Raw genomic sequence first — 25,830 nt, forward strand, 5'->3', positions numbered from 1 at the left:
AAGGAACCCCCCCCAAAGGGAGGGGGAGGCGTAGGAATTTGAGGCGAGGAGGGGTATGGCAGAGCTGCCAAAGGGGGATCCTGGGTTTCTGGACAGAGAAGAGTGGGGGGTAGAGGAACGGATTTGGGGGGTCGGGGTCCTTCCTTCCTTCCTTCCTTCCTTCCTTCCTTCCTTCCTTCCTTCCTTCCTTCGGCCTTGCTCCAAGCTCCGGATTCCGGACTTGTCCTGGACTGCCTCCTTCTCTGCATTTCGGGGGGGAGGGTCCTCGCCATGTGCTGCCCACGCCTGGGTTCTTCTTGGGAGGGGATTTGGGCCCGCAGGGGAGCAGAGAAAGGAAGCGTGGCTAGCTTGGGACCCTGGCCTCGCAGTCCCCGAGGCGAGCGAGCGTGGGACCGGGCGGGTGGGTGTCGCCACGTTAAGCAGATGGGTTTCACCCTGCTTCCCCTCCCCTTCCCCCTCCCTGTCCCTCCCCCTCCGTGCCAGACCAATTCTCCTTTTCCCTTTCTTTCTTTCTCTTTCTTTCTTTCTTTCTTTCTTTCTTTCTTTCTTTCTTTCTTTCTTTCTTTCTTTCTTTCTTTCTTTCTTTCTTTCTTTCTTTCTTTCTTTCTTTCTTTCTTTCCCTCTCTCTCTCTCTTTCCTTTTTTTGCTCTGTCACTTTCACCCTTTCGCTTTCCACGCCCCCTCGCAGGTTTCCATCCCCCCAACCTCCCCCCCCCACCCACGACCCCCGCGCCGGCTCAACAGGGTCTCCTCTCCTCTCCTCTCCTCCCCTCCCTCCTTCTTTCCTTCCTCCCCTCCCTCCCTGCCTTCCACCCCCCCTCCCTCCCTCCCTCTCTGCAAGCCCTGGGGGGGAACCTCGATGGATAAAAAGGGCTAACGCCTCCTCCTCCTCTTCCCCCCTCCCCCTCCCCGCCCGAGTCCCATTTAAAGACAGGAGGGAGGGAGGGGGAGGGGGGAGGGGGGGCGAGGAAGGAAGAGCCGGAGCGCGTTGCTGACCTCAGCGATTCCCCGCAGCCTGCGCTCTCCCCCTCCCCCTCCCCTCTTCTCCCCCCCCGCCCTCTCTTCACTTTCCCTTTCGGCTCCTCCCCCACCCCCCTTCTCCGCCTCCCCCTCCCGCCCCCCCCCCACTCCCCTCCCGCCCCGCCCACTCGGGCCGCCGCTGCGGAGCTGTCCGAAGTGCTGAACCGGACCGGCCTCGCCATGCCTCGCTCGTTCCTGGTCAAGAAGATCAAAGCGGACCTTTTCCAAGCCGGGTCGGCCCCCGCCCCCCCGCCGCTGGAAACTTCCTACCCCGGGTGGGCGAGACCCCCGAGAGCCGGCGACCCCGGCCCGAAAGACGGTAAGCAGCGGCCGGCGGCGCCGCCGCCTTCGGGACGCTCGGTGCGGGGTTGGCGCGACGGGGGGGGCGGGAGGGAGGAGAGTAGACCCGGGAAGAAGTGGGGATTGCGGGATGGAAGGGAGGGGGGGTCGTCGGGAAGGTTACGGGCTAGAGAAAGCCGGTCGTGTTGCGTTCGCTGCTGAAAGGAGGGGGATTCCCCTCTGTTTGTTTCCCTTGGCTCGGGAGGAGGAGGAGGAGGAGGAGGAGGAGGAGGAGGAGGAGGAGGAGGAGGATTGGGTCCCGATTTCTCTTGATTGGGGGGGGTTCTTCCAAAAAGGACCAGCTCTCTCTTTTCCCCCCCCCTCTCTTTTTTTTCTTCTACACACACGCGCGAGTCGGGCACGCACAAAAAGCCCAACTCTATAGGCTATAAAATGGCCCGTCCGTCCGTGGGGGGGGGGACAAAAAACCTGCGGGGTCGTAGCGCTAGGAAAGGTCAATGCGACACTCCGTGGTCCGGCGCGGATCCTTTGGGAGGGTCGGGACGTTGTGGGAACTCAGCCTTGAAGGTCGGGAGAAGGGGGTGGGGTGGGGTGGAGAGGGGGCGGGTTGAAGCTACGTCGTCGCCTCCGAGCTCCTCGATCGATCTATCCCCAGCCGGACTACAAGGCCCATCGGGCAAGCAATGGCTGCGCGATCTCTCAAGGTATCTCTACCGTGTGAATCCGGGACAAAGCAAAGGGAGGGAAGAGCTCTGGAGTAAATTACAACCGCATCGGGCTCTGCGTGTGTGTGTGTGTGTGTGTGTGTGTGTGTGTGTGTATCTTGGAAAGTGCCTCATTTCAGGAGAAACGCTAGAAAAGAGAGATGACTGCACAGGAGCTCTTCCTGTAAAAAGTGTGCATTCACACAACACGCAGGTGGAGGCCAAAGGAAGCAATTGCCTTCCCATAACGTGATAAGATCGGCGAAATGACTGCAGAGTAAGTCCATTTGGTTAGTTGACGGTTCAGGAGCTTGGTGAATCTTTTTTTTTTTTTTTAAAAAAAGGGGGGGGAGGTGTTGTGTGAACACGACCAATATTTGTTTCCCCCTCTCCTGAGGGAGGTTGTGGAGAGAAGAGAGGTGAGAGAAAGGCTGCATAATGGGAGAGATCAAGATCAATTCAAGGTTTGCAGTTACAAAGAGAGAGAGATGCAGCCAGCAACAAAATCTTGTCTGCTCCTAATTTTGGGGTCTGAAAAGAACCACATCCTGGAGGCTGGACAACCCCGGCTGCTACACACACACACACACACACACACACACAGAGAGAGAGAGAGAGAGAGAGAGAGAGAGAGAGAGAGAGAGAGAGAGAGAGAGAGGCTTTGTTCCTACAACATCCTTAACATCCTTGCCTGGAGCTGCATGGTTGTTTGCAAGAGTGCTTTTAGCTTTGCTGGGGACTGTCAGCTTAATTTATTGTGCATGGTTTATGGACAACAGCTGGGAGACTGGTACTTCTAGCATGCAGGTTTCATAGGTTGTGTGAATGTGGCCGATTCGGGCTTGTGGGTCTACCTTTCAAGCTCTTGAATCAGGCCTGGTTGTTGATTCCAGAAGACCTTTTCAGCCCCCGTTTTTCAACAGCAGCATGCTGTTTCGGGGAGTTTGTGCATTTTCCTGCTATGTGTGCAACTTTTAAGTATGGAAGCGATGTTGGTTCTTTTTTAAAAAAAAATTATGATTGTTTTGCTCATTAAGAGGATTGTTCCAGGTGCTAGAGAGGAAGAAATCCATTTCTCTAGCAATGTTTTGTGATTTCATGAAAGCTGGAATCTTAGAAATGTCTTCCCCAATTCGGTACTTTCTAGAGCAATCAATACTACAATTCCCAGCACCCGCAGAAACACTGTGATTGCAGCCCAATACTAGACAGTTCGGTCTTGTGGTTAAAGCAGCGGGCTTGAAACCAGAAGACCGTGAGTTCCAGTTCCGTTTGGGGCATGAAAGCCATCTGGGTGACTTTGGGCCAATCACCAGGAGATGGTGAGTTCTAGTCCTGCCTTAGGCATGAAAGCTGGTTGGGTGACTTTGGGCCAATCACCAGGAGACGGTGAGTTCTAGTCCTGCCTTGAGCATGAAAGCCAGCTGGGTGACTTTGGACTAATCACCAGGAGATGGTGAGTTCTAGTCCTGCCTTAGGCATGAAAGCTGGTTGGGTGACTTTAGGCCAATCACCAGGAGACGGTGAGTTCTAGTCCTGCCTTGAGCATGAAAGCCATCTGGGTGACTTTGGACCAATCACCAGGAGACGGTGAGTTCTAGTCCCACCTCAGCTATGAAAGCCAGCTGAGTGACTTTGGGCCAGTCCCTCTCTTTCTTAGCCTGCCCCACCTTAGAGGGCTGTTGTTGTGGGAAAAGAGGAGGGCGAAAGAGTATTAGTTACGTCCCCCACCTTGTGTTATTTATAAAAAAACAATGAAGGCAGCATAGAAGCAAATAAAAATAAACGAAACTCTTCTTTTGAGTCCCCGACCGACAAAAACTGCGATTCGGGAGCTGCATCCTTATGTCTGACTTTAATCAGGTCACTTGCCCACCCGGCAGCTGCGTCCACACATCAAACCAAGTTAAGCTCAACCTAATTTCATACTCAAGGGCAGCTCAGCCCGATGCGTGGTAAAGTTAACGCTTTGTCTGAACGCCGAAACCCGGGCTGAAGAAAATCAAGCTAACCACAGGCTGTAGTTGTCGCCTGTTCCTATTTCAGGAGCCGAGGCACCTTGCCTACAGAGGCAGCTCACGACAACTTGTGTGTGTGTGTGTGTGTGTGTGATCTCCCTCCCAGCCTTCCTTTCTATAATCGCAACAGAAGGAAAGGTGCGAGCGGGGCAGGTTTTGATTTTTTTCCCCCCACCTGTCTTTTCTCGCACGTGAAGAAACGAGGTTGAGAGACAAGGTTAAGTGTTTACAGCAGAAAAACAGAAGATCAAAGTTTGGGCTTCTTCAGCCAGGGAGGAGACAATAATAATAATAATAATAATAATAATAATAATAATAATAATAATAATAATAATAATAATAATAATAATAATAATAATAATAATAATAATAATATAATAATAATAATAACAACAACAACAACAACAATAAAAATAATAACAATAATAATAATAATAATAATAAGAATAAGAATAAGAATAAGAATAAGAATAAGAATAAGAATAATAATGGAATTTTGGGGTGGGGGGGGCCCTTTCAAGTCCCACTCTCAAAATCCTCCTCAATCACCTGTATGAGATTTGCCCCCCTCCACCCCCACCCCCCCCCCGGTTTTTGATTATGGACAGAACAATAGGGTTGCTAGAGAATACAGAATAACAGACCTGGAAGGGACCTTCGAGGTCTTCTAGTCCAGCCCACTGCTCGGGCAGGAGACCCTACCTACACCATTCCAATCGAATGGCTGTCCAGTCTCGTCTTGAAAGCCTCCAGTGTTGGAGCACCCGTAACTTCTGGTGGCAGGCAGTTCCACCGGTTAATTGCTCCACTGTCTGTGGAGATTCTCAGCCATCCAGGTCATGGTTGTCCCAAAGATGCTTTTTTTCATGAGGCAACTGGACGTTCTCGTTTTTCCTTTGAAGACCTTTCCCTTCTCATCCAACAAGCTTCTTCAGGTTCTGACTGGATGGTGGGGAAATGGAAAGATTTATACTCCTTGCAGACAGCTGGTCGTTTGCATCCTTTTAGAGGGTTGTCAAGGCCACCTGGAGGTTTATTACCTGTGTCCTCAGGGTCCCCTGAGTGGTGCAAATGGGCGTGGAGCCTTCTTGGATCTGCTGAAAGGACGGTGTGGTAGACTGGAGATAGATGGTGTCTATCGCAAACCAAACTTTGGTTTGAAAGAGGGGTCCAAGAGGCCATCTAGGTCAAAACTGAACAGCCCTCCCTCAACAGAGGGGGAGGGACACGACATCATCCACCTCCAGTCTACCACACCGTCTTTTCAGCAGTTCCAAGAAGGCTCCACGCCCATTTGCACCACTCAGGGGACCCTGAGGACACAGGTAATAAACCTCCAGGTGGCCTTGACAACCCTCTAAAAGGATGCAAACGACCAGCTGTCTGCAAGGAGTATAAATCCTTCCCTTCCCCACCATCCAGTCAGAACCTGAAGAAGCTTCTTGGATGAGGAGCGAAAGGTCTTCAAAGAAAAAACGAGGAAGTCCTGAAAAAACACCTTTGGGAACACCGACAGGAAATTTCTCCTTAGTTCTAGGTTGGGTTTCTCTTTGATAAGAAGGGATAATATGAGATGAGGATGAGGAGAAAGAGCCCGGGGAGGGGGGAGTTAAAAGCTGCCGCAGTCAAGATTTGAGGTGCCCGCCGTCACCGAATCTGCTTGAACAGTGGGGGCGAAGTGACTGCATGAGCTGAAAATGGACAGAGATTGTGCAGCCGCTAAGCTCGGATAGAGAAGACAAAATAATCAGACAAAGATCTAGGTCAGGACTCTTCAAACTTGGCCCTTGTATGACTTGGGGACTTCAACTCCCAGAATTCCTCAGCCAGGCATGCCTGGCTGAGGGATTCTGGGAGTTGAAGTCCCCAAGTCATAAAAGGGCCAACTTTGAAGAGCCCTGCTTGTGGACTTCAAATCCCAGAATTCCTCAGCCAGGCATGCCTGGCTGAGGGATTCTGGGAGTTGAAGTCCCCAAGTCATAAAAGGGCCAACTTTGAAGAGCCCTGCTTGTGGACTTCAAATCCCAGAATTCCTCAGCCAGGCATGCCTGGCTGAGGGATTCTGGGAGTTGAAGTCCCCAAGTCATAAAAGGGCCAACTTTGAAGAGCCCTGCTTGTGGACTTCAAATCCCAGAATTCCTCAGCCAGGCATGCCTGGCTGAGGGATTCTGGGAGTTGAAGTCCCCAAGTCATAAAAGGGCCAACTTTGAAGAGCCCTGCTTGTGGACTTCAAATCCCAGAATTCCTCAGCCAGGCATGCCTGGCTGAGGGATTCTGGGACTTGAAGTCCCCAAGTCATAAAAGAGCCACGGTTCCTCACACCTGGCCTAGCCTATCCCTGACTTAGCCTATTGAAGAGAAGGATTAGGGGGGGGGCTATGATAACTGCCCTCCAGGACCTGGGGGGCTGCCACAAAGAAGAAAGGACTGATTTATTCTCCCAAGCACTAGAAATAACGGGTGGAAGATTGTTAAAGTGAGGTCCAGCGTAGAAGTAAGGAGAAATTTCATGACAGTGTGAACAATTAATCAGTGGAATGGCTTGCCCGCAGAAGTTGTGGGTGCTCCAACACTGGAGGTTTTCAAGAAAAGATTGGGCAGCCATTTGTCTGGAATGGTAGAGGGACTCCTGCCTGAACAGAGGGTTGGACTAGATGACCTCCGAGGTCCCTTCCAACTCTGTCATTCTGTTCCAAGAAGCAACGGATGGAAACTAACCATAGAGAGAAGCAACCTGGAACTAAGGAGGAATTTCCTGACAGTGAGAACAATTAACCAGCGGAACAACCTGCCACCAGGATGCTCCAACAGTGGAAGATTTAAAAAGACACTGGACAGCCATTTGTCCAGGATGGTATAGGGTTTCCTGCCTGAGCACGGGGTTGGACTAGATGACCTCCAAGGTTCCTTCCAGCCTTATGATTTTATGTTCTGTGTTTCTCCACTGATCCAGAGTTTTGATGATTTAATACGGGTAGTCCCCAACTCACAAGCATTTGTTTAGTGACCCTTCAAAGTTACAACGGCATTGAAAAAAAGCGACTTAGGACTGTTTTTCACACTTACAACCGTCGCAGCGTTCCCACGTGATCAAAATTCAGACCACTTGGCAACTGGTTTCACATTTATGACGGTCGCAGCGTCCCGGGTTTGCTCCCGAGAAGCAAACTCAATAGGAAACCCAGATTCTGTTGAACGATTGTGCTGCCAACTTAACAACTGCAGGGATTCCCTTAACAGCCGTGGCAAGGGGGGGAGTGTCGTAAAACGAGGCAAAAATTCACTTAACAAATGTCTCGCCTAACAACGGGAATGTTGGCCTCCGACGCGGTCGTATGTCGAGGAATACTTGCGAACGTCACACTTGATGTCTGATGAACATCACACTTCACCCAGTCAGGTAAAGGCCAATGCGTTTGCCTAAGTTGTAGGATTTAGGGTGTGTCTGTGTGTGTGTGTGTGTGTGTGTGTGTGTGTGTGTTAACTTTAACTGTTTTCCTGAGGTGCAAAAATCGGTCCGTTCAATTAGTTCAACGCCTTACGCAAATCCAGAAAACAGGTGAAAGTCAATCACCAGGTGAAGGGCGGCAAGTGTGATTTTTCTGGGAGTTGAACAACTCCACACACCTGAAAAGTCGCTGACAAAGACAGCGCATTAGCAAGAGCTGCAGATCGGAGGTGGTGGCCCAGAGCGTCCATATGTTTCGCTCTTGGGAATCTGTGCCTGCCATTCCACGGATCCGCAGGATCCAATTGGTGCGTGCCGCAAAAGTGCCGGTAGAGTATATAATATGTAATGCATGGGAAGAGGGGAGGGGAGAGGGGAGGGGGAGGAGAGGGAGGGAAGGGGAGGAAGAGGGGGGAGGGGAGGAAGAGAGGAGGGGAGGAGAGGGAGGGAAGGGGTAAGGGGAGGAAGAGGGGGAGGGAAGAGGAGGAAGAGAGGAGGGGAAGAGAGGGAGGGAAGGGGAGGAAGAGGGGGGAGGGAAGAGGAGGAAGAGAGGAGGGGAGGAGAGGGAGGGAAGGGGAGGAAGAGGGGGAGGGAAGAGGAGGAAGAGAGGAGGGGAGGAGAGGGAGGGAAGGGGAGGAAGAGGGGGGAGGGAAGAGGAGGAAGAGAGGAGGGGAGGAGAGGGAGGGAAGGGAAGGGGAAGGGGGAAGGGGAGGAAGAGGGGGAGGGAAGAGGAGGAAGAAGAGGAAGAGAGGAGGGGAGGAGAGGAAGGGAAGGAAGAAGGGGAAGGGGAGAGAAGTGAGGAGAGGAGACGGGAGGAAGGGAAGAGAAAGGGGGGAGGGGAGGAAGAAGGGAGAGGGGAAAGAAGAGAGGGGAGGAGAGAGGGGAAGGAGAGGAAGAAGGGGGAAGGGGAGGAAGAGGGGAAAGGAAAAAAGGGAGGACGAACAGAAAGGGAAGGGGGGAGGGGAGAGGAAAAGGAGAGGGGAAAAGGGAAGGGGAAGGGATAACAGAGGCGGAAGGGGAAGAGGAAAGGAAGGAAGAGGAGAAAGGGAAGGGGGAAAAGGGGGAAAGGGAAGACTATATTTGGGGCACAGCAGACTTCGCAGCCAGGCGGCCTCTGGCCAACATGGAAGCCCACGAAGCCAGCGGTTCCTTGGGACTCCTTGGTCCTCCTGTCGGAAGAGAACATCTGCGGACTCGGATGACCTTGGCAAGCCCAGCAGGGTCAGAGCTGGCCCGGAGGCTGCCGGGAAGCTGGAGACGCTGGCTGGGGAATTCTGGGAGCTGAAGTCCAGGCCCCTTTCAAGTGGCCGAGGCAGAGAAAACGCTGCTCCTCCGACGGACTGTACGGAGGCAGGAAAGCGGTCCGTGAAGGGTGACGGGCCGAATGGCGCGGCCGAAAGACGGGCCTTTCAAGGTCATCTTGCAGCTGGTCCTCGACTTGCACCCAGCCCCCTGGAGCCCAGCATGTCTGCGGTTAAGCGAGCCGGCGGCGGAGTGAGCGTGGCCCCATTTTACAACTGTACCTGTGCCGCAGTTGCTCAGCGAATCACTGAAGTTGTTGGCACGGCTGTTCAGTGACTCTGGCTTCCCCGTTGACTGGGCTTGTCGGAAGGGCAGAAAAAGAGAGCAAAGAGAGAGCCGCATTCTGATGGGGTTAGCTAGTTGGGTCATGAAGCGCCTGTAAGAACACAGCCATCCTCAGAGAGCAGCCAGGACCCCACAGTCCTCCTCCTCCCTCCTCCTTCCTCTTCCTGCTCCTCTTCTCCTTCCTGCTCCTCTTCTTCCTCCTCCTCTTCCTCCTCCTCCTCCACTTCCTCCTTCTCCCTCCTCCTTCCTCCTCTTCTCCTTCCTCCTCCTCTTCCTCTTCCTGCTCCTCTTCTTCCTCCTCCTCCCTCCTCTTCCTCTTCCTCCTCCTTCTCCTCCTCTTCTTCTGCCTCTTCCTCCTCCTGCTCCTCCTCTTCCTGCTCCTCCTCTCCTTCCTGCTCCTCCCTCCTCTTCCACTTCCTGCTCCTCCACTTCCTGCTCTTCCTCCTCCTCTTCCTCCTTTTCCACTTCCTCCTCCTCCTCTTCCCTCCTCCTCTTATCCTTCCTCCTCCTCTTCTTCCTCCTCCTCCACCTCCTCCTCTATTTCCTCTTCTTCCTCCTCCTCTCTGCAAACCCCTCTCCGTTCTAGCACTGATGAGGTTCTCTAGTTGGATGAAAAAATGTCTGCAGGAAAACAACCCAGCTCAGAGAGCACCAAGGACCCCACAGTCCTCTCCTGTTGTCGTCTTCTTCTTCTTCTTCTTCTTCTTCTTCTTCTTCTTCTTCTTCTTCTTCTTCTTCTTCTTCTTCTTCTTCTTCTTCTTCTTCTTCTTCTTCTTCTTCTTCCTCCTCCTCCTCCTCCTCCTCCTCCTCCTCTTCCCTGCAAACTCCACTCCCTTCTAGCAGAAGTGATAATGGGGTAAGAAACTATTTGCAGGAAAACAACCAAGTTCAGAGAGCACCCAAGACCCCACGGTTCTCCTCCTCCTCCTCCTCCTCCTCCTCCTCCTCCTCCTCCTCCTCCTCCTCCTCCTCCTCCGTTACACCACACCCACCCCCCTGCCTTCCACCACTGATGATGTTACCTAGCTGGGCCAGGAAACATCTGCAAGAAAACCACCCAGCTCAGAACCACCCAGCTCAGAGAGTACCAAGGAGGGGAAGCACACACACACACACACACACACACACACACTATTTTTGGCAACCACCGTGACAGTGATTCTGATGGCTGGAAAAGGGGGACCTCCCCCGCCACACACACACCCCAGCCCTGCCTTAGCGCCGTGTTTCCCAGACGAGGCAGACCAGCCTCCTGGAAAGCCTTCTTCCTCCCACAAGGAAGATCCTGGGAGAAGACCGGAGGCGTCAGAGAAAGCTCTTTCCACCGCTTGTCCTTCACAACGTTCCTCAGGCTTCTAGTCAGCACTTTTCGTGCCTGCGGGTCGACTGTGCATTTGTGTGTGTGCGTGCACGTTTCTTCCTGTGCGCTGCCTTTTCATGCCGGATAATACTGTTGCTTCCATTGCAAAAAAAAAAAAAAGCTGGTGGGGGGGGCAGTTAATAGAGGCTAAAGTGGTGCAGGGAAGAGCAGGCTGGGATGGATTTCCTCCCCCCCCTCCCAAGTGTTATAAAATTATCTTGATAACCTTGAAGAAATGACTCATTCTTTCAGCACATCAGTGGGGACAGCAGCCACAGGATTGGGGGTTGGGTGGCGGGGGGGTGTGTGTGAGGGGAAGAATGAACCTCTGGGGTGGTTTGGCCTGCCTTGCCCTCCCCCCCCCCTGTTTCCCCCTCCCATTTCACATCTGCCGATTACGTAAGCAGCCTGTTAAGTATTTCAACCTGGTCTTTTCCGGCAATAGTTTAAGTTAGTTCCTTTATTTCAGAGAATTTATATGGTCGCCCTCTCGCTCTCCTTGACTCTGCGCAGCTTGCAAGAATAAAAGCTCCATACAATGCAAGAAGGATCATTAGGGGACTGGAGGCTAAAACATCCGACAAACGGTTGCAGGGTTAGGGTATGTCTAGTTTAATGAAAAGTAAGACTAAGGGTGACATGATAGTAGTCTTCCAATATTTGAGGGTACGGTTAGGGTAGAGTAGAGTAGAGTAGAGTAGAGTAGAGTAGAGTAGAGTAGAGTAGAGTAGAGTAGAGTAGAGTAGAGTAGAGTAGAGTAGAGTAGAAATTATGGAATGGAGTGGAGAGTGGAATGGAATGGAATGGAATGGAACGGAACGGAACAGAACAGAACAGAACAGAATAGAACAGAATAGAATAGAATTGGAAGGGACCTTGGAGGTCTTCTAGTCCAGCCCCCTGCTCAAGCAGGAGAACCTATACCATCTCAGACAGGTGATTGTCTAGTCTTAAAAACCTCCAGTGGTGGAGTGCCCAAGAATAATAGAATAGAATACAGAATAGAAAATAAGAATAGAATATAGAATAGAAAATAGAGAATGGAATAGAATAGAATAGAATAAAGAGATTGTAGAATAGAATAAAGAGATTGTAGAATGGAATGGAATGGAATGGAATGGAATGGAATGGAATAGAATAGAATAGAATAGAATAGAATAGAATAGAATAGAATAGAATAGAATAGAATAGAATAGAATAGAATAGAATAGAATAATAGGAGGTGGAAGGGACCTTGGAGGTCTTCTAGTCCAGCCCCCCGCTCGAGCAGGAGAACCTATACCATCTCAGACAAGTGACTGTCTGGTCTCTTCTTAAAAATCTCCAGTGATGGAGCGCCCACAACCTCTGGTGGCAGGTTGTTCCACTGGTTAATTGTCCTCCCTGTTAGGAAGTTTCTCCTTAATTCCAGGTTGCTTCTCTCTTTGATCAGCTTCCAACCATTGTTTCTCGTCCTTCCCTCTGGTGCTTTGGCGAACAGCCTGCCCCCCTCCACCTTGTGGCAGCCCCCCAAATACTGGAACGCTGCTATCATGTCGCCCCTGTTTCTTCTTTTCTTTAGACCAGCCAAACCCAAGTCCCGCAGCCGTTCTTCGTATGTTTTTGTCTCCAGGCCTCGGATCATCTTAGTTTGCTCTTCTTTGCACTTTTTCCAAACTCTCAACCTCTTTTTTGTGATGTGGTGACCAAACCTGGCTGCAGTATTCCAGGTGCGCTCTTACTAAGGTTTTACAAAACGGTACTAATACTTCGTGTGATCTTGATTCCATGCCTCTTGTTTCAGCAACCCAGGACTGTATTAGCTTCAGGCAAGTCAGGGCTGGCTGGGGAATTCTGGGAGTTGAAGTCCAAACATTTTAAAGTGGCGGGGGTTGAGAAGAACTGTTGCAAAGCCTCCGCTCAAGTCCCCCCCCCCTCTCTTCTCCAACAGCTCCAGAAGAAAGATCTTTCTTCTGATATGCTGACCAAAGTTGGAAAGAACCTTGGAGGTCATCTAGTCCAACCCCCTGCTCAGGCAGGAAACCCTATACCATAAAACGGTGCTAATACCTCGCGTGATCTTGAGTCTATGCCTCTGTTTATGCAGCCCAGGATTGCATTAGCTTTTTTGGCTGCTGCTGCACACGGCTGGCTCACGGTCAAGGGATCGTCCACTAGGACTCCAAGGTTCCTCTCACAAGGTCTTCCAGTATCCCAGGGGCTGCCCCAAAGAAGAGGGAGTCAAGCTCTTCTCCAAAGCCCCTGAAGGCAGGACAAGAAGCCACGGATGGAAACCCATCAAGGAGAGAAGCAGCCTCAAAATAAGGAGAAATAAGAATAACAGAGTTGGTTATTTTGAGAATCTCCGTAGACCACGAAGTGCAGGCCTTCTCTTTCAGCTATTCTTCTCCTCTCTAGCTTAATGGAGCCTCCTTATCCAGAAGTAGTATTCTGCCAAAAGCAGGAGAGGGATCTTCCCCTACAGCTAGTCCTTGACTGGAGACAGGTCATTTAGTGACCTTTCAAACTTTCAACGGCACCGAACAAGGTGACTGACGACCGTTTTTCAACGCTTACGACCTTTGCAGCCTCCCCACGGTCAGGTGATCAAAATTCAGATGCTTGGTTCGTCTTTACGACGATTGTACTGTCCATGGGGGGTGTGTGTGTGTCACGTGATCGCCTTTAGCGATCTTCCGACAATGGGGTAAGCCGGATTCACTTAACAACCGGGGAACTAACTTATCCACTGCCGCGATTGGCTTAACAACCGTGGGAAGGAAGGTCGTAGAAATGGGGGCAAAACTCACTTAACGAAGGTCCCACTTGACAGCAGAAACGGTGGTTGTAAGTCGAGGACTTGCCTGTGGGTCTTATCTGTGAGATGGCTTCTCAGCTCTGTGCATAACTCCTAAGAAGGATGTTGTTAAGCAGGGGTCTTCAAACGTGGCCCTTTTAGGACTTGTGGACTTCAACTCCCAGAATTCCTCAGCCAGGCGAGTTGAACTCCACAAGTCATAAAAGGGCCAAGTTTGAAGACCCCTGCTTGTGGACTTCAACTCCCAGAATTCCTCAGCCAGGCCCACTGGCTGTGGAATTCTGGGAGCTGAAGTCCACAAGTCCTAAAAGGGCCAAGTTTGAAGACAGGCACGCTGGCTGTGGAATTCTGGGAGCTGAAGTCCACAAGTCCTAAAAGGGCCAAGTTTGAAGACAGGCACGCTGGCTGTGGAATTCTGGGAGCTGAAGTCCACAAGTCCTAAAAGGGCCAGGTTTGAAGACCCCCTGCTTGTGGACTTCAACTCCCAGAATTCCTCAGCCAGGCCCACTGGCTGTGGAATTCTGGGAGCTGAAGTCCACAAGTCCTAAAAGGGCCAAGTTTGAAGACAGGCACGCTGGCTGTGGAATTCTGGGAGCTGAAGTCCACAAGTCCTAAAAGGGCCAAGTTTGAAGACAGGCACGCTGGCTGTGGAATTCTGGGAGCTGAAGTCCACAAGTCCTAAAAGGGCCAGGTTTGAAGACCCCCTGCTTGTGGACTTCAACTCCCAGAATTCCTCAGCCAGGCACACTGGCTATGGAATTCTGGGAGCTGAAGTCCACAAGTCCTAAAAGGGCCAAGTTTGAAGACCCCCTGCTTGTGGACTTCAACTCCCAGAATTCCTCAGCCAGGCACGCTGGCTATGGAATTCTGGGAGCTGAAGTCCACAAGTCCTAAAAGGGCCAAGTTTGAAGACAGGCACGCTGGCTGTGGAATTCTGGGAGCTGAAGTCCACAAGTCCTAAAAGGGCCAGGTTTGAAGACAGGCACGCTGGCTGTGGAATTCTGGGAGCTGAAGTCCACAAGTCCTAAAAGGGCCAAGTTTGAAGACAGGCACGCTGGCTGTGGAATTCTGGGAGCTGAAGTCCACAAGTCCTAAAAGGGCCAGGTTTGAAGACCCCCTGCTTGTGGACTTCAACTCCCAGAATTCCTCAGCCAGGCACACTGGCTATGGAATTCTGGGAGCTGAAGTCCACAAGTCCTAAAAGGGCCAAGTTTGAAGACCCCCTGCTTGTGGACTTCAACTCCCAGAATTCCTCAGCCAGGCACGCTGGCTGTGGAATTCTGGGAGCTGAAGTCCACAAGTCCTAAAAGGGCCAGGTTTGAAGACAGGCACGCTGGCTGTGGAATTCTGGGAGCTGAAGTCCACAAGTCCTAAAAGGGCCAGGTTTGAAGACAGGCACGCTGGCTGTGGAATTCTGGGAGCTGAAGTCCACAAGTCCTAAAAGGGCCAGGTTTGAAGACCCCCTGCTTGTGGACTTCAACTCCCAGAATTCCTCAGCCAGGCACACTGGCTATGGAATTCTGGGAGCTGAAGTCCACAAGTCCTAAAAGGGCCAAGTTTGAAGACCCCCTGCTTGTGGACTTCAACTCCCAGAATTCCTCAGCCAGGCACGCTGGCTGTGGAATTCTGGGAGCTGAAGTCCACAAGTCCTAAAAGGGCCAGGTTTGAAGACAGGCACGCTGGCTGTGGAATTCTGGGAGCTGAAGTCCACAAGTCCTAAAAGGGCCAAGTTTGAAGACCCCCTGCTTGTGGACTTCAACTCCCAGAATTCCTCAGCCAGGCACGCTGGCTGTGGAATTCTGGGAGCTGAAGTCCACAAGTCCTAAAAGGGCCAAGTTTGAAGACTCCTGTTGTTAAGAGTGGCTTGTCCTTCCTGGTTTACGGAGGTTTTCCATCATCCAGGTCCTGGTTGTCCCCAAAGGTGCTTTTTCCAAAAGGCAACTGGACTTTTTGGTTTGAAAACATTTTGCTTCTCAGCCAAGAAGCTTCTTCAGTTCAGTCGAAGAACTGGATGGAAGCAAAACATTGTTAAAGGAAAACAAAAACAACAATTGGGCAGAAGGCCCAATACTATCCCGGACAAATGGTTGTCCAGTCTCCCCTTGAAAGCCTCCAGTGATGGAGCACCCACAACTTCTGGAGGCAGGTAGTTCCACTGGTTAATTGCTCTCACTGTCAGGAAGTTTCTCCTTAGTTCTAGGTTGCTTCTCTCCTTGGTTAGGTTTCATCCATTGTTGTTGTTTTTTGTTCTGCCTTCAGGTGCTTTGGAGAACAGAACAGAAAAACAGAATAACAGAGTTGGGAGGGACCTTGGAGGTCATCTAGTCCAACCCTCTGTTCAGGCAGGAAACCCTATAGTCCAGGGGTAGGCAACCTTGGCTCTTTTATGACTCGTGGACTTCAAACTCCCAGAATTCCTGAGCCAGCATGGGGGAAACTATGGCCCCTTCATGACTCGTGGACTTCAACTCCCAGAATTCCTGAGCCAGCCATGCTGAGGGCAAAGGGAGAGGTTTCCAAGTTGAGCCATGCTGGCTCAGGAATTCTGGGAGTTGAAGTCCACGAGTCATGAGGGGGCCATAGTTCCCCCATGCTGGCTCAGGAATTCTGGGAGTTGAAGTCCACGAGTCACGAAGGGGCCACATTTCCCCCATGCTGGCTCAGGAATTCTGGGAGTTGAAGTCCACAAGTCATAATAGAGCCAAGGTTGCCTACCCCTGCGCCTATACCATTCCAGACAAATTGGCTGTCCAATCTCTTCTTAAAAAGCTCCAGTGATGGAGCGCCCATAACTTCTGGAGGCAAGTAGTTGCACTGGCTAATTGTTCTCACTGTCAGGACGTTTCTCCTTAATTCTAGGTTGCTTCTCTCCTTGATACTGAGTGTTCTTGAGTAGGGACTAAGGATGGAGATGGATGGATGGATGAACAAACTGCAGCTATAAAGAAATCCACCAACCCCTTCCTACCAGCTCCTTCCTTCCTCCCCCCCCCTTCTCTCCCCCCCTCCCCGCTCCCCATCCTTAATTCAGAAATACAAGCCTTAGGCTTCTGGAGCTCTTTTCTCATCCTTGGAAAGGCTCCGGCTGGCGTCTTCTACCGGGAAAGCAAACGGGCTGCCCTTGAGAAGCCATAGCGATGTGAAATGCCAATTAAAAAAAAAAAAGGAAAATCCCCACCCCACCCCACCATGAAGGTCAGCGAGCTGGCAAGCAGGAGACAGGCCAGGATTGGACCACGTTGCGCGCGCGTCCCATCCCGGGAGCAAAAGCAAGTCAGGAGGCAGAGCCCAGATTTGCAGATTTGCAAAGTTTGCAGGCGGAAAGAGCAGAAGAGAAGGTTTTCGCCGAAGGGAAGGACGGGCGTCTGTTTGCAGAAGGAGGGAGGGAAAAGAGAAAGCTTGCCTGTTCTGCAAATGCTGGGGAAGGAAGGAAGGAAGGAAGGGAGGGAGGGAAGGAAGGAAGGAAGGAAGGGAGGGAGGGAGGGAAGGAAGGAAGGAGGGAGGGAGGGAGGGAGGGAAGGAAGGAAGGAAGGAAGGAAGGAGGGAGGGAGGGAAGGAAGGAAGGAAGGAAGGAAGGAAGAAAGGGAGGGAGGGAGGGAAGGAGAGAGGGAAGGAAGGAGGGAGGGAAGGAAGGAAGGAGGGAGGGAGGGAAGGAAGGAAGAAAGGAAGAAAGGGAGGGAGGGAAGGAGGGAGGGAAGGAAGGAGGGAGGGAAGGAGGGAGGGAGGGAGGGAGGGAAGGATGGAGGGAGGGAAGGATGGAGGGAGGGAAGGAAGGAAGGAGGGAGGGAAGGATGGAGGGAGGGAAGGATGGAGGGAGGGAGGGAGGGAAGGAGGGAGGGAGGGAAGGAAGGAAGGAGGGAAGGAAGGAAGGAAGGAAGGAAGGAAGGAAGGAAGGAAGGAAGGAAGGAAGGAAGGAAGGAAGGAAGGAGAAAGGGAATCTGTTTTGAGAAGGAGGGAGGAAAAAGAGAAAGCTTGCCCGTTCTGCAAATGCTAGGTGGGGGAGGAAGGAAGGAAGGAAGGAAGGAAGGAGAAAGGGGGAAGGGAAGAGGAGAGAGGGGAGGGGAGAGGAGAGAAAGAGAAAAAGAAAAAGAAAGAAAAAGAAAGAAAGAAAGAAAGAAAGAAAAGAAAGAAAGAAAGAAAGAAAGAAAAACATTTATTAAATCTATATGCCTCCCCCCCCACATCTCACTGTCTAAGCCGCTCTGGGTCTGGCTGACAGTATCATAAAAGCATAAATATAAAAACGATCCAAAGGGACACGAGCCAACGGTGAGAAGCCGAGTTCCCTCTTTCTTGGACGTCGGCCTGTCTTTCAGCTGGGGATGATGGGCTAAGCGGGCTATTCAGCCCAGAACACCCGTCAAAATCCACACCTGCGTGAAACCAACCTCCCCCAGATCCACCCTTGGGGGCTTTTTCCACTCCTGAGCCGGAAGCAGATGGGCAGGTGGGGTGGAGGGGGGGGGGAACGAAGCCGCCCAGGTGGGCTTTTGGCTCGGCTGTCTCCTTGGCGGTCACCTTGCACGGAAGTCCCCAGGAAAGTGCTGAGCGTGGCCTTTTCCTGCCAGGAGGGCGAGTGGGCTTGGTCAGTGAGGGGGAAGGAGAGTTGTTTTAAAAAATAAAATTCAAAAGAGAAAGGAAAGAGAAGGGAGGCGAATAAGAGGGCTGCAGCAGGAAATAATTTGAGGAGGGGGGGGGGTCTGGGCTGCTCATCCCCCCACCCTTGGATTTCAAACCTGCCTAATCCATAAAATGGATTTTTTTAAAAATAAAATAAAATATAAAAATAAAAATAAAAAATAAAATAAACCTCTCCCTCTGAAGCCTCCTGTATGAGGAATTTGCAAAGTGGGAGAGTAAAAATAGACTAGATTTTTTTTTTTAAAAAAAAAATCCCCATGTTCCTTCAAGCCCTTTTAAAACACAATCAATATTCCAGCCGGAGGAGGTGGAGGGTTGAGAACAGAGCCCAGACAGGTGCATTTACAGGGGGGGGGACCAAAGAGAGAAAGAGGGAGAGAGAAAGAGAGAGAGAGGAGGAGAAAGAGAGACAGAGAAAGGGAGAGAGAGAGAGAAAGAGAGGAAGGAGAGAAAAAAACAGGCAGAAAGAGAGAGAAAGAGAGATAAGGGAAAGAAAGAGAGAGAGGAAGGGATAGAGAAAAAGGGAGAGAAAGAGAGAGAGAGAGACAGAAAAAGAGAAAGAAAGAGAGAAAGAGAGAGAGAGAAGGAGAGAGAGAGAAAGAGACAGAGAAAGAAAGAAAGAGAGACGGGGAGAGAGAGAAGGAGAGAGAAAGACAGAAAGAGAGAGAAAGGGAGAGAGAGAAGGAGAGAGAAAGCGAAAAAGAAAAAGAGAAAGAGAGATAGAGAGAAAGAAGGGCAGAGAAAGACAGAGAAAGAAAGAGCGAGAGGAGAGATAGAAAGAGACAGAAAAAGTAAAAGACAGGGAGAGAGAAAGACAGAAAGAGAGAGAGAAAGAAAGAGAAAAAGAAAGATAGAGAGAAAAAAGGGCAGAGAAAGAGACAGAGAAAGAAAGAAAGAGCGAGAGGAGAGATAGATAGAAAGAGACATAAAAAATAAGAGAAAGACGGAGAGAGAGAGAGAGAGAAAGAAGGACAGAGAAAGAGAGAGAAAGAAAGAGAGAGAGAGAGAAGGAGAGAGATAGAAAGAGAGAGAGAGGCATACAAATGCACACAAGCACACCCTTCCCTTCCCTTTATGAACTCGGATATAGCTTCTCCTCGACTTACGGCCACAGCTGAGCCCACCCTTTCCGTGGCTAAGCCGTTCAGTGAGTTCTGCCCCCATTTTATGACCCTTCTCGCCACAGTTCTTAAGTGAGTCGCACGGCTGTGTAGTGAATCCAGAGACTTTGGGGTCAGAAGGTCACAGAAGGGGATCCTGTGGACCCCAGGAGACAGCAACCGTCACGAGTACCGGCCAGTTGCCGGAGGTCTGAATTTTCGTCACGTGACTCTGGGGAGGCTACAGGGGTGGCGAGTGCGAAAAGCCCTCCTCAGTTACTTTTTTCACTGCTGCCGTGATTTTGAACGGTCCCTAAACGAGTGGTCGCAAGTCAAGGACGATCTGCGCTCTCTTCAAGGGAATTCCCTCGCTCTAAAGACAACGACCCACATCGTCCTCCCTCTCCGGCTATGGAGGCTCAGCTGGGGGGAGGGTCCGGGAAAGCCGGCTTGGAAACAGGTGGACTTCAACTCCCAGAAGTCCCCAGCCAGCCTGCATGAAGAGGGCTGGAGCTCAGGTCCCACAATTCCCCAGCTGGCATTTTTTTTATGATCTGTGGATTTCCTTCCCTTCCCTTCCCTTCCCTTCCCTTCCCTTCCCTTCCTTTCCCTTCCCTTCCCTTCCCTTCTCTTCTTCTATCTTCCTTTCCTTTCCTTCTTTCCTTTCCTTTCCTTTCCTTTCCTTTCCTTTCCTTTCCTTTCTCCTTTCCTTTCCTTTCTCCTTTCCTTTCCTTCCCTTTCCTTCCCTTTCCTTCCCTTTCCTTCTTTCCTTTCCTTCCCTCCCCTCCCCTTCCCTTTCTTCCCTTCCCTTCCTTTTTGCTTCCCTTCGCTCCCTTCCCTTCCCATCTCCTTTTCTTTCATTCCCTCCCTTCCTTCCCCTTCCCTTCCCTTCCCTTTCTCCTTTCCTTCCCTCACTTCCTTTCCTTTCCTTTCCTTTCCTTTCCTTCCCTTTCCTTCTTTCCTTTCCTTTCCTTTCCTTTCCTTTCCTTTCCTTTCCTTTCCTTTCCTTTCCTTTCCTTTCCTTTCCTTTCCTTTCCTCCTAATTCTCTCCCTTCCCCTTCCCTTCCCTTTCCCCCCTTTCCTTCCCTTCTTTCCCTTCCCTTTCGTTCTTCCTGCAATGCCAGCATTCTATACATTCGTTCTGCTGACTTTCCAATGGAGGTCGGATCCGTCTCTCCGCTCCGAAGGCCGGATCAGCAGAGTCGGATGTCCTGGGAATATGACAACTTCTGCTGAATTCGTCGGATAAAAATAGCCTCTCCGACATTTCGGGAATGGAAATTGCAGACCACCCAGGACATGGCTGGGAGGGGTTCATTTTTTTTGCTTTCTGCATGCACGGATGATATTCACCCCAGCCCCTGCTACTGGCAGTGACAAAAGCCCAAATGACAGGGTCTTAGAGGCCCTCTAGACTAACCCCCTACTTAGAGCAGGGATTCTGGGGGCAGGTAAACCTGGGAAAACATTATAGCAGAGTGAAGTCCTTCCCAGTTGGCACGTTACAGAAAACGGGGTAAGATTACAGTTTTATTTATTTATTCATGATATTTATATAACTCCCATCTTACAAAAGCCAGAGTAGGAACCGGGAAATCTAAGAAATCTAAGATGGGACTAGAATGCACTGTCTCCTAGCGATTGGCCCAAAGTCACCCAGCCGAGTTTCATGCCTAGGACGGGACTAGAACTCACCGTCTCCCGGTGATTGGCCCAAAGTCACCCAGCTGAGTTTCATGCCTAGGACGGGACTAGAACTCACCGTCTCCCGGCGATTGGCCCAAAGTCACCCAGCTGAGTTTCATGCCTAGGACGGGACTAGAACTCACCGTCTCCCGGCGATTGGCCCAAAGTCACCCAGCTGAGTTTCATGCCTAGGACGGGACTAGAACTCACCGTCTCCCGGCGATTGGCCCAAAGTCACCCAGCTGAGTTTCATGCCTAGGACGGGACTAGAACTCACTGTCTCCCGGCGATTGGCCCAAAGTCATCCAGCTGAGTTTCATGCCTAGGACGGGACTAGAACTCACCGTCTCCTGCTTTGTAGCCTAATGCCTTAACCATAGACCCAACTGGCTCTTCCTTTCTCTAACCACAGGTCCCATCAGCCCCACACTAGGATGCACCAGGCTGGGGAAATCCCTTGCAGACGGACTCTCCTTTCGTCCTTGCCCGTGTGTGTGTCGTGGAGACCAAGGATAGGAGCCACCGCCTTCCGCTCGGCCTTCCCTGTAGCTAGTCAGAGCGAAGCGGGCAGGAGAGACAGGCTTAAGAGAAAAGTTTCTAACTTTTTTCCCACTCTCTCCCGTTTCACATCCATCACCTTTCTCCCACGTTGAGTGTCTGGGCAGCCACAAAAGTCCTTGGTTGGTTTGCCGAAATCGCCTCTCATCAAAGGTTTTCCGGTGATGGGAAAGCCAAGAGCAAGGGGTCTTCAACCTTGGCCCTTGGATGACTTGTGGACTTGAACTCCCAGAATTCCTCAGCCAGGCAAGTGTTGAAGGAGTTGAAGGGAGGGAGTTGAAGTCCCCAAGTCATCCAAGGGCCAAGGTTGAAGACCCCTGGCCAAGAGCAAAGCCCGTGTTCCGATTCCCCCGTGCAAAGAGCAAGCTAGCCCGCTCGCGTGATTAGCCAACAAGAAACATGGGAACCACAAAGGCGGTTGTTGAGCCGATCACGCCCGGTGCTACGATCTTTGGCTTGAGTTGGGTCTGTGGGTTGGTCCGTACAAACCGATGCACAAAGGTGGAGAGTTTAACTAAGCCTTCTTCCCTTTGGATTTAAATCAGACTTCAACTGCCCAGAATTCCACAGCCAGCCAGTTCTTATCCAGAAGAAAAAGCGTAATTCTTGTTTCCACCTTTTTTTCCCTTCCTTCCTCTCTCATCAGGATCCACCCTCTCCCCTTCACCTTCCTTCCTTCCTTCCTTCCTTCCTTCCTTCCTTCCTTCCTTCCTTCCTTCCTTCCTTCCTTCCTTCCTCTATTCTTTTCCTCCCTCCCTCCCTTTCTTTCACTCTCCCTTTCCTTTCCTTCTTTCCTTTCCTTTCCTTTCCTTTCCTTTCCTTTCCTTTCCTTTCCTTTCCTTTCCTTTCCTTTCCTTTCCTTTCCTTTCCTTTCCTTTCCTTTCCTTTCCTTTCCTTTCCTTTCCTTCTCTCTATTCCCTTTCCTTCCCTTATTCTGTATTCCTTTCCTTTTTCTCTATTCCATTTCCTTCCCCCCCCCCCTCTCTCTCTCTTAAATGGATTTGGTTAAGATGGTGATGTAAATAGCTTTAAACAAAGAGATATGTTTAAACCCTAACCTTAAGCTTAACCCTCTCTCTCCATCTCTCCTCTCCTCTCCTCTTTTGCCCTATCCTATCCTATCCTAAAGGGACACGGTGGCTCAGTGGGTTAGGACGCTGAGCTTGTCGATCAGAAGGTTGGCAGTTTGGCGGGTCGAATCCCGAGTGCCGCGTAGCAGAGTGAGCGCCTGTTACTCGTCCCAGCTTCTGCCAACCTAGCAGTTCGAAAGCACATAAAAATGCAAGTAGAAAAATAGGGACCACTCCGGTGGGAAGGTAACAGCGTTCCATGCGCCTTTGGCGTCTAGTCATGCCGGCCACATGACCACGGAGACGTCCTCGGACAAGCGCCGGCTCTTCGGCTTTGAAACGGAGATGAGCACCGGCCCCTAGAGTCGGAAACGACTAGCACGCGTGTGCGGGGGAACCTTTACCTATACCTTTTATCCTAGCCTAGCCTAGCCTAGCCTAGCCCAGCCCAGCCTAGCCTAGTCAGGAGTTGAATTCAATTCAGCTTCAATTCTGGGAGTAAAAACCCGCACCTCTTAACACTGCCGAGCTTTAGAAACAGCCATCCGGGCGGTTGATAAGCAGAAGACCGAACACGGAAGGAACTCAACGATCTTGGTCAGTATTTTTCAACCTCGGCCACTTTAAGAGGTCTGCACTTAAAACTCCTAGACTTGACTGGGACTTGGCTGTGGAATTCTGGGAGCTTAAGAAGTCCAGACCTTTCAAAGTGGCTGAGGATGAGAAATGCTGGCACTGATCCACAAGGCAGAATCCCCGGGCCAATCGGCTGAAGTTTTTCAATTATCCAAACATCTTCCCTTTGTTTCTCTCTTTCTCTCTCTCTCTCCTGCAGGATACCTCCCAGCCTGTCTTCCTTCCTCAGGTTACAAGAATGAAAAGAAGAAAGCCCAGCGCCAGGGGGCCTCTCCTGACCCCCTTTACACCCCGATCCAGGAGGATTACAGCGATCCCGAAAGCCCGCAATCCAGCCTTTCGTCTCACTACTTCCAGGGCGAAGCGGCCGTCACCGAGAGCTACTCCATGGACGCCTTCTTCATCCTTGACGGGCGGTCCCGCCGGCGATCCGAGGGTCCTCGCCGGGGGGGACACCGCCACGCCTGCACCGAGTGCGGCAAGACCTACGCCACCTCGTCCAACCTCAGCCGGCACAAGCAGACGCACCGCAGCCTGGATAGCAAGCTGGCCCGCAAGTGCCCGACGTGTAGCAAGGCCTACGTCTCTATGCCGGCTCTGGCCATGCACCTGCTGACCCACAACCTCAAACACAAGTGCGCCGTGTGCGGCAAAGCCTTCAGCCGGCCGTGGCTGTTGCAGGGACACATGCGCTCGCACACCGGCGAGAAGCCCTTCGGCTGCTCCCACTGCGGCAAGGCCTTCGCTGACCGCTCCAACCTGCGCGCGCACATGCAAACCCACTCGGCGCTCAAGCACTACCGTTGCAAGCAATGCCACAAGACTTTCGCCCTCAAATCCTACCTCCACAAACACTACGAATCGGCCTGCTTCAAGGGGCCGGAGCACGCCTGCCCGGCGGGGAACTGACCCCAAGCTGGTGCAGGGAGTTCCCACGCCTGCAGCCTCCCTCCTCCTGGCCTTCCCGGAGTTAATTCCCACTTCACAAAATGGAACCTCGCCGAAGCCAGGAGGATCCCTGGGAAAAATCGCAGGGCACCGCAGCGCTGCGCGTTTGAGGCAAGCGCTGCAACCTCAGCGAACTCTCTTCCTAAAACTCAGCGGACTGGGTTCACACAACACGTATAACCCAACGAAAGTCAAGAGGGTAAGAGACACCTGCCCGGCCTGCTATGTTCGGCTGTTCTTAAGCGTTGCTCAGGTCCTGTACGCATGCAAGCAAAGCTCAGAAGTCGATCTGCCTTCAGCCCCTGGATTAGTCCGTGCTTTGAAGAACTGGACGGATTTAAAAAACCTGGCTTAAGCCTGTCGGGCGAATGCTACCCGTGGCTGGATTCGCACAACGCACCAGGCCAGGCTGCAGTGGGGTTCTCGATCTTTGCCGTGTGCCGACACATCGTACCTGCGGCAGCCCTCAAATTCACTCACCCAAAAAGCGGAGAAAACATCTGTGGATGAATTAACGAACTAAGGTTGAAGGTGCCTAATTTGTACCTGGATGAAGTTTAGGGCTCGGCTTTCCTGGACCAACCTGGCGTGGGGATACACCAGGGTGCACGAAGCCAGAGGATGGTTGGTTTGGGCCCAGCGTAATGTGCGAATGCAGGAACAGTGTCGGATAAATCTGATTGAGGCTTTGACACAGCGGTGGGATCCAGCCGGCTCGCACCACTTCGGCAGCACCGGTTAGCTAATGTTTTTTCTTGCCCAGGTCCAGAACGGACTTCCGGAAGCGGCACCCACGAGGAGAACCGGTTGTTCCCATCTTCGAATCCCGCCACGGGTTTGACAGGTTGTGCGAATCCAGCCTGGAGGCTGGATTTCGGAAAGAGAGCCAGAACAGATCACAGCGTTGCTTTCTGGTTTCCCTTTTTTCCTTCCTTCGACTCAGCGGAAGCAATAACACCCACTCTGCTCTCATTAAGGGTCTCCCCCCCCTTCCCCCCACCCGCTGGATCCCTGCTTGTCTTCATGGCTTGCGAGAAACTCTGAACTTTTTTTTTGGGACACGATGCAGGAGATGGACAGAAGGAAGACCCCGAGCGTATTTATTCCTTTATTTATTCTGTATTTATTTCATGCTGCTGCTGATGCTTCTGCCTTTTTTGGGGGGGTGGGGTGGGTGGGGGGGTGGGAAGAACACAGTTGGTCAGCAAGGGAAGCTTTCCGACGACGGAACAAAAGCCCTTGTGGTTTGCCTGCACAAGGAGAGTCTTCGAAGAGGTAGACGTTCAACCGATGAAGCCACGCTGGGTAGCTTGGAATTCAAGACTCACCTGGTTGTGGAAAGCTAGAAAGGGCGTTCACACAGTGTTTCTCCACCTCTGCCACTTTAAGGTCGGTGGACTTCAACTCCCAGAATTCCCCAGCCAGCATAGCTGGCTGGGGAATTCTGGGAATTGAAGTCCACCGACCTTAAAGTGGCAGAGGATGAGGAAGGCTGGATTACGGCAGTCTCTCTGCCGTACGAATTTGGGAACCTTTGTGGAACAAGGGTCTGGGAACACAACGTGTGAATGTGTTGGTGTGGGTGTGCGTGTGTATTAAAAACAGCGGCTTTTCTGGTTAGAACCATGGTTATGAAGGCTTGGGAAGCTCTAAGATGGCCTTGGGAGGTGTCCCTGGGAGTGGGGTCAAAAAATGTCCACGTGGCATCTGCAGTTCTGCGCATCATACTTTTTTTTTAAAGGGGCGGGCTTTGATAGCTGCCATCTTGACTTTTTTGACCCAGTTGCCCCGGAAAGCCTTGCCAATAGCTCTGTTGAATGACCGTTTTATCCCGAGCAATTTTTCTTGGCAGCTTTAAGAAGGGTGGACTTCGACTCCCAGAATTCCCCGTTAGCCGTGCTAGCTGGGGGAATTCTGGGAACTGGAAGTCCACGCATCTGAAAGTTGTTCAGAATGA

At 51.5% G+C, this 25,830-nt stretch overlaps 1 protein-coding gene across 1 annotated transcript; it reads left to right on the top strand.

The window, feature by feature from the left end:
- Positions 1-1,200: 1,200 nt before the first annotated feature.
- SCRT2 (scratch family transcriptional repressor 2) lies at positions 1,201-23,834 on the top strand (the record flags this gene model as incomplete). Its single annotated transcript, XM_081325315.1, has 2 exons — positions 1,201-1,339; positions 23,125-23,834. The coding sequence occupies 2 exons, from the start codon at positions 1,201-1,203 to the stop codon at positions 23,832-23,834; spliced, it is 849 nt and encodes a 282-aa protein (XP_081181441.1).
- Positions 23,835-25,830: the final 1,996 nt, after the last annotated feature.

Source organism: Vipera berus, assembly GCF_964194415.1.
Source record: "Vipera berus genome assembly, chromosome: 3".
Lineage (NCBI taxonomy): Eukaryota > Metazoa > Chordata > Lepidosauria > Squamata > Viperidae > Vipera > Vipera berus.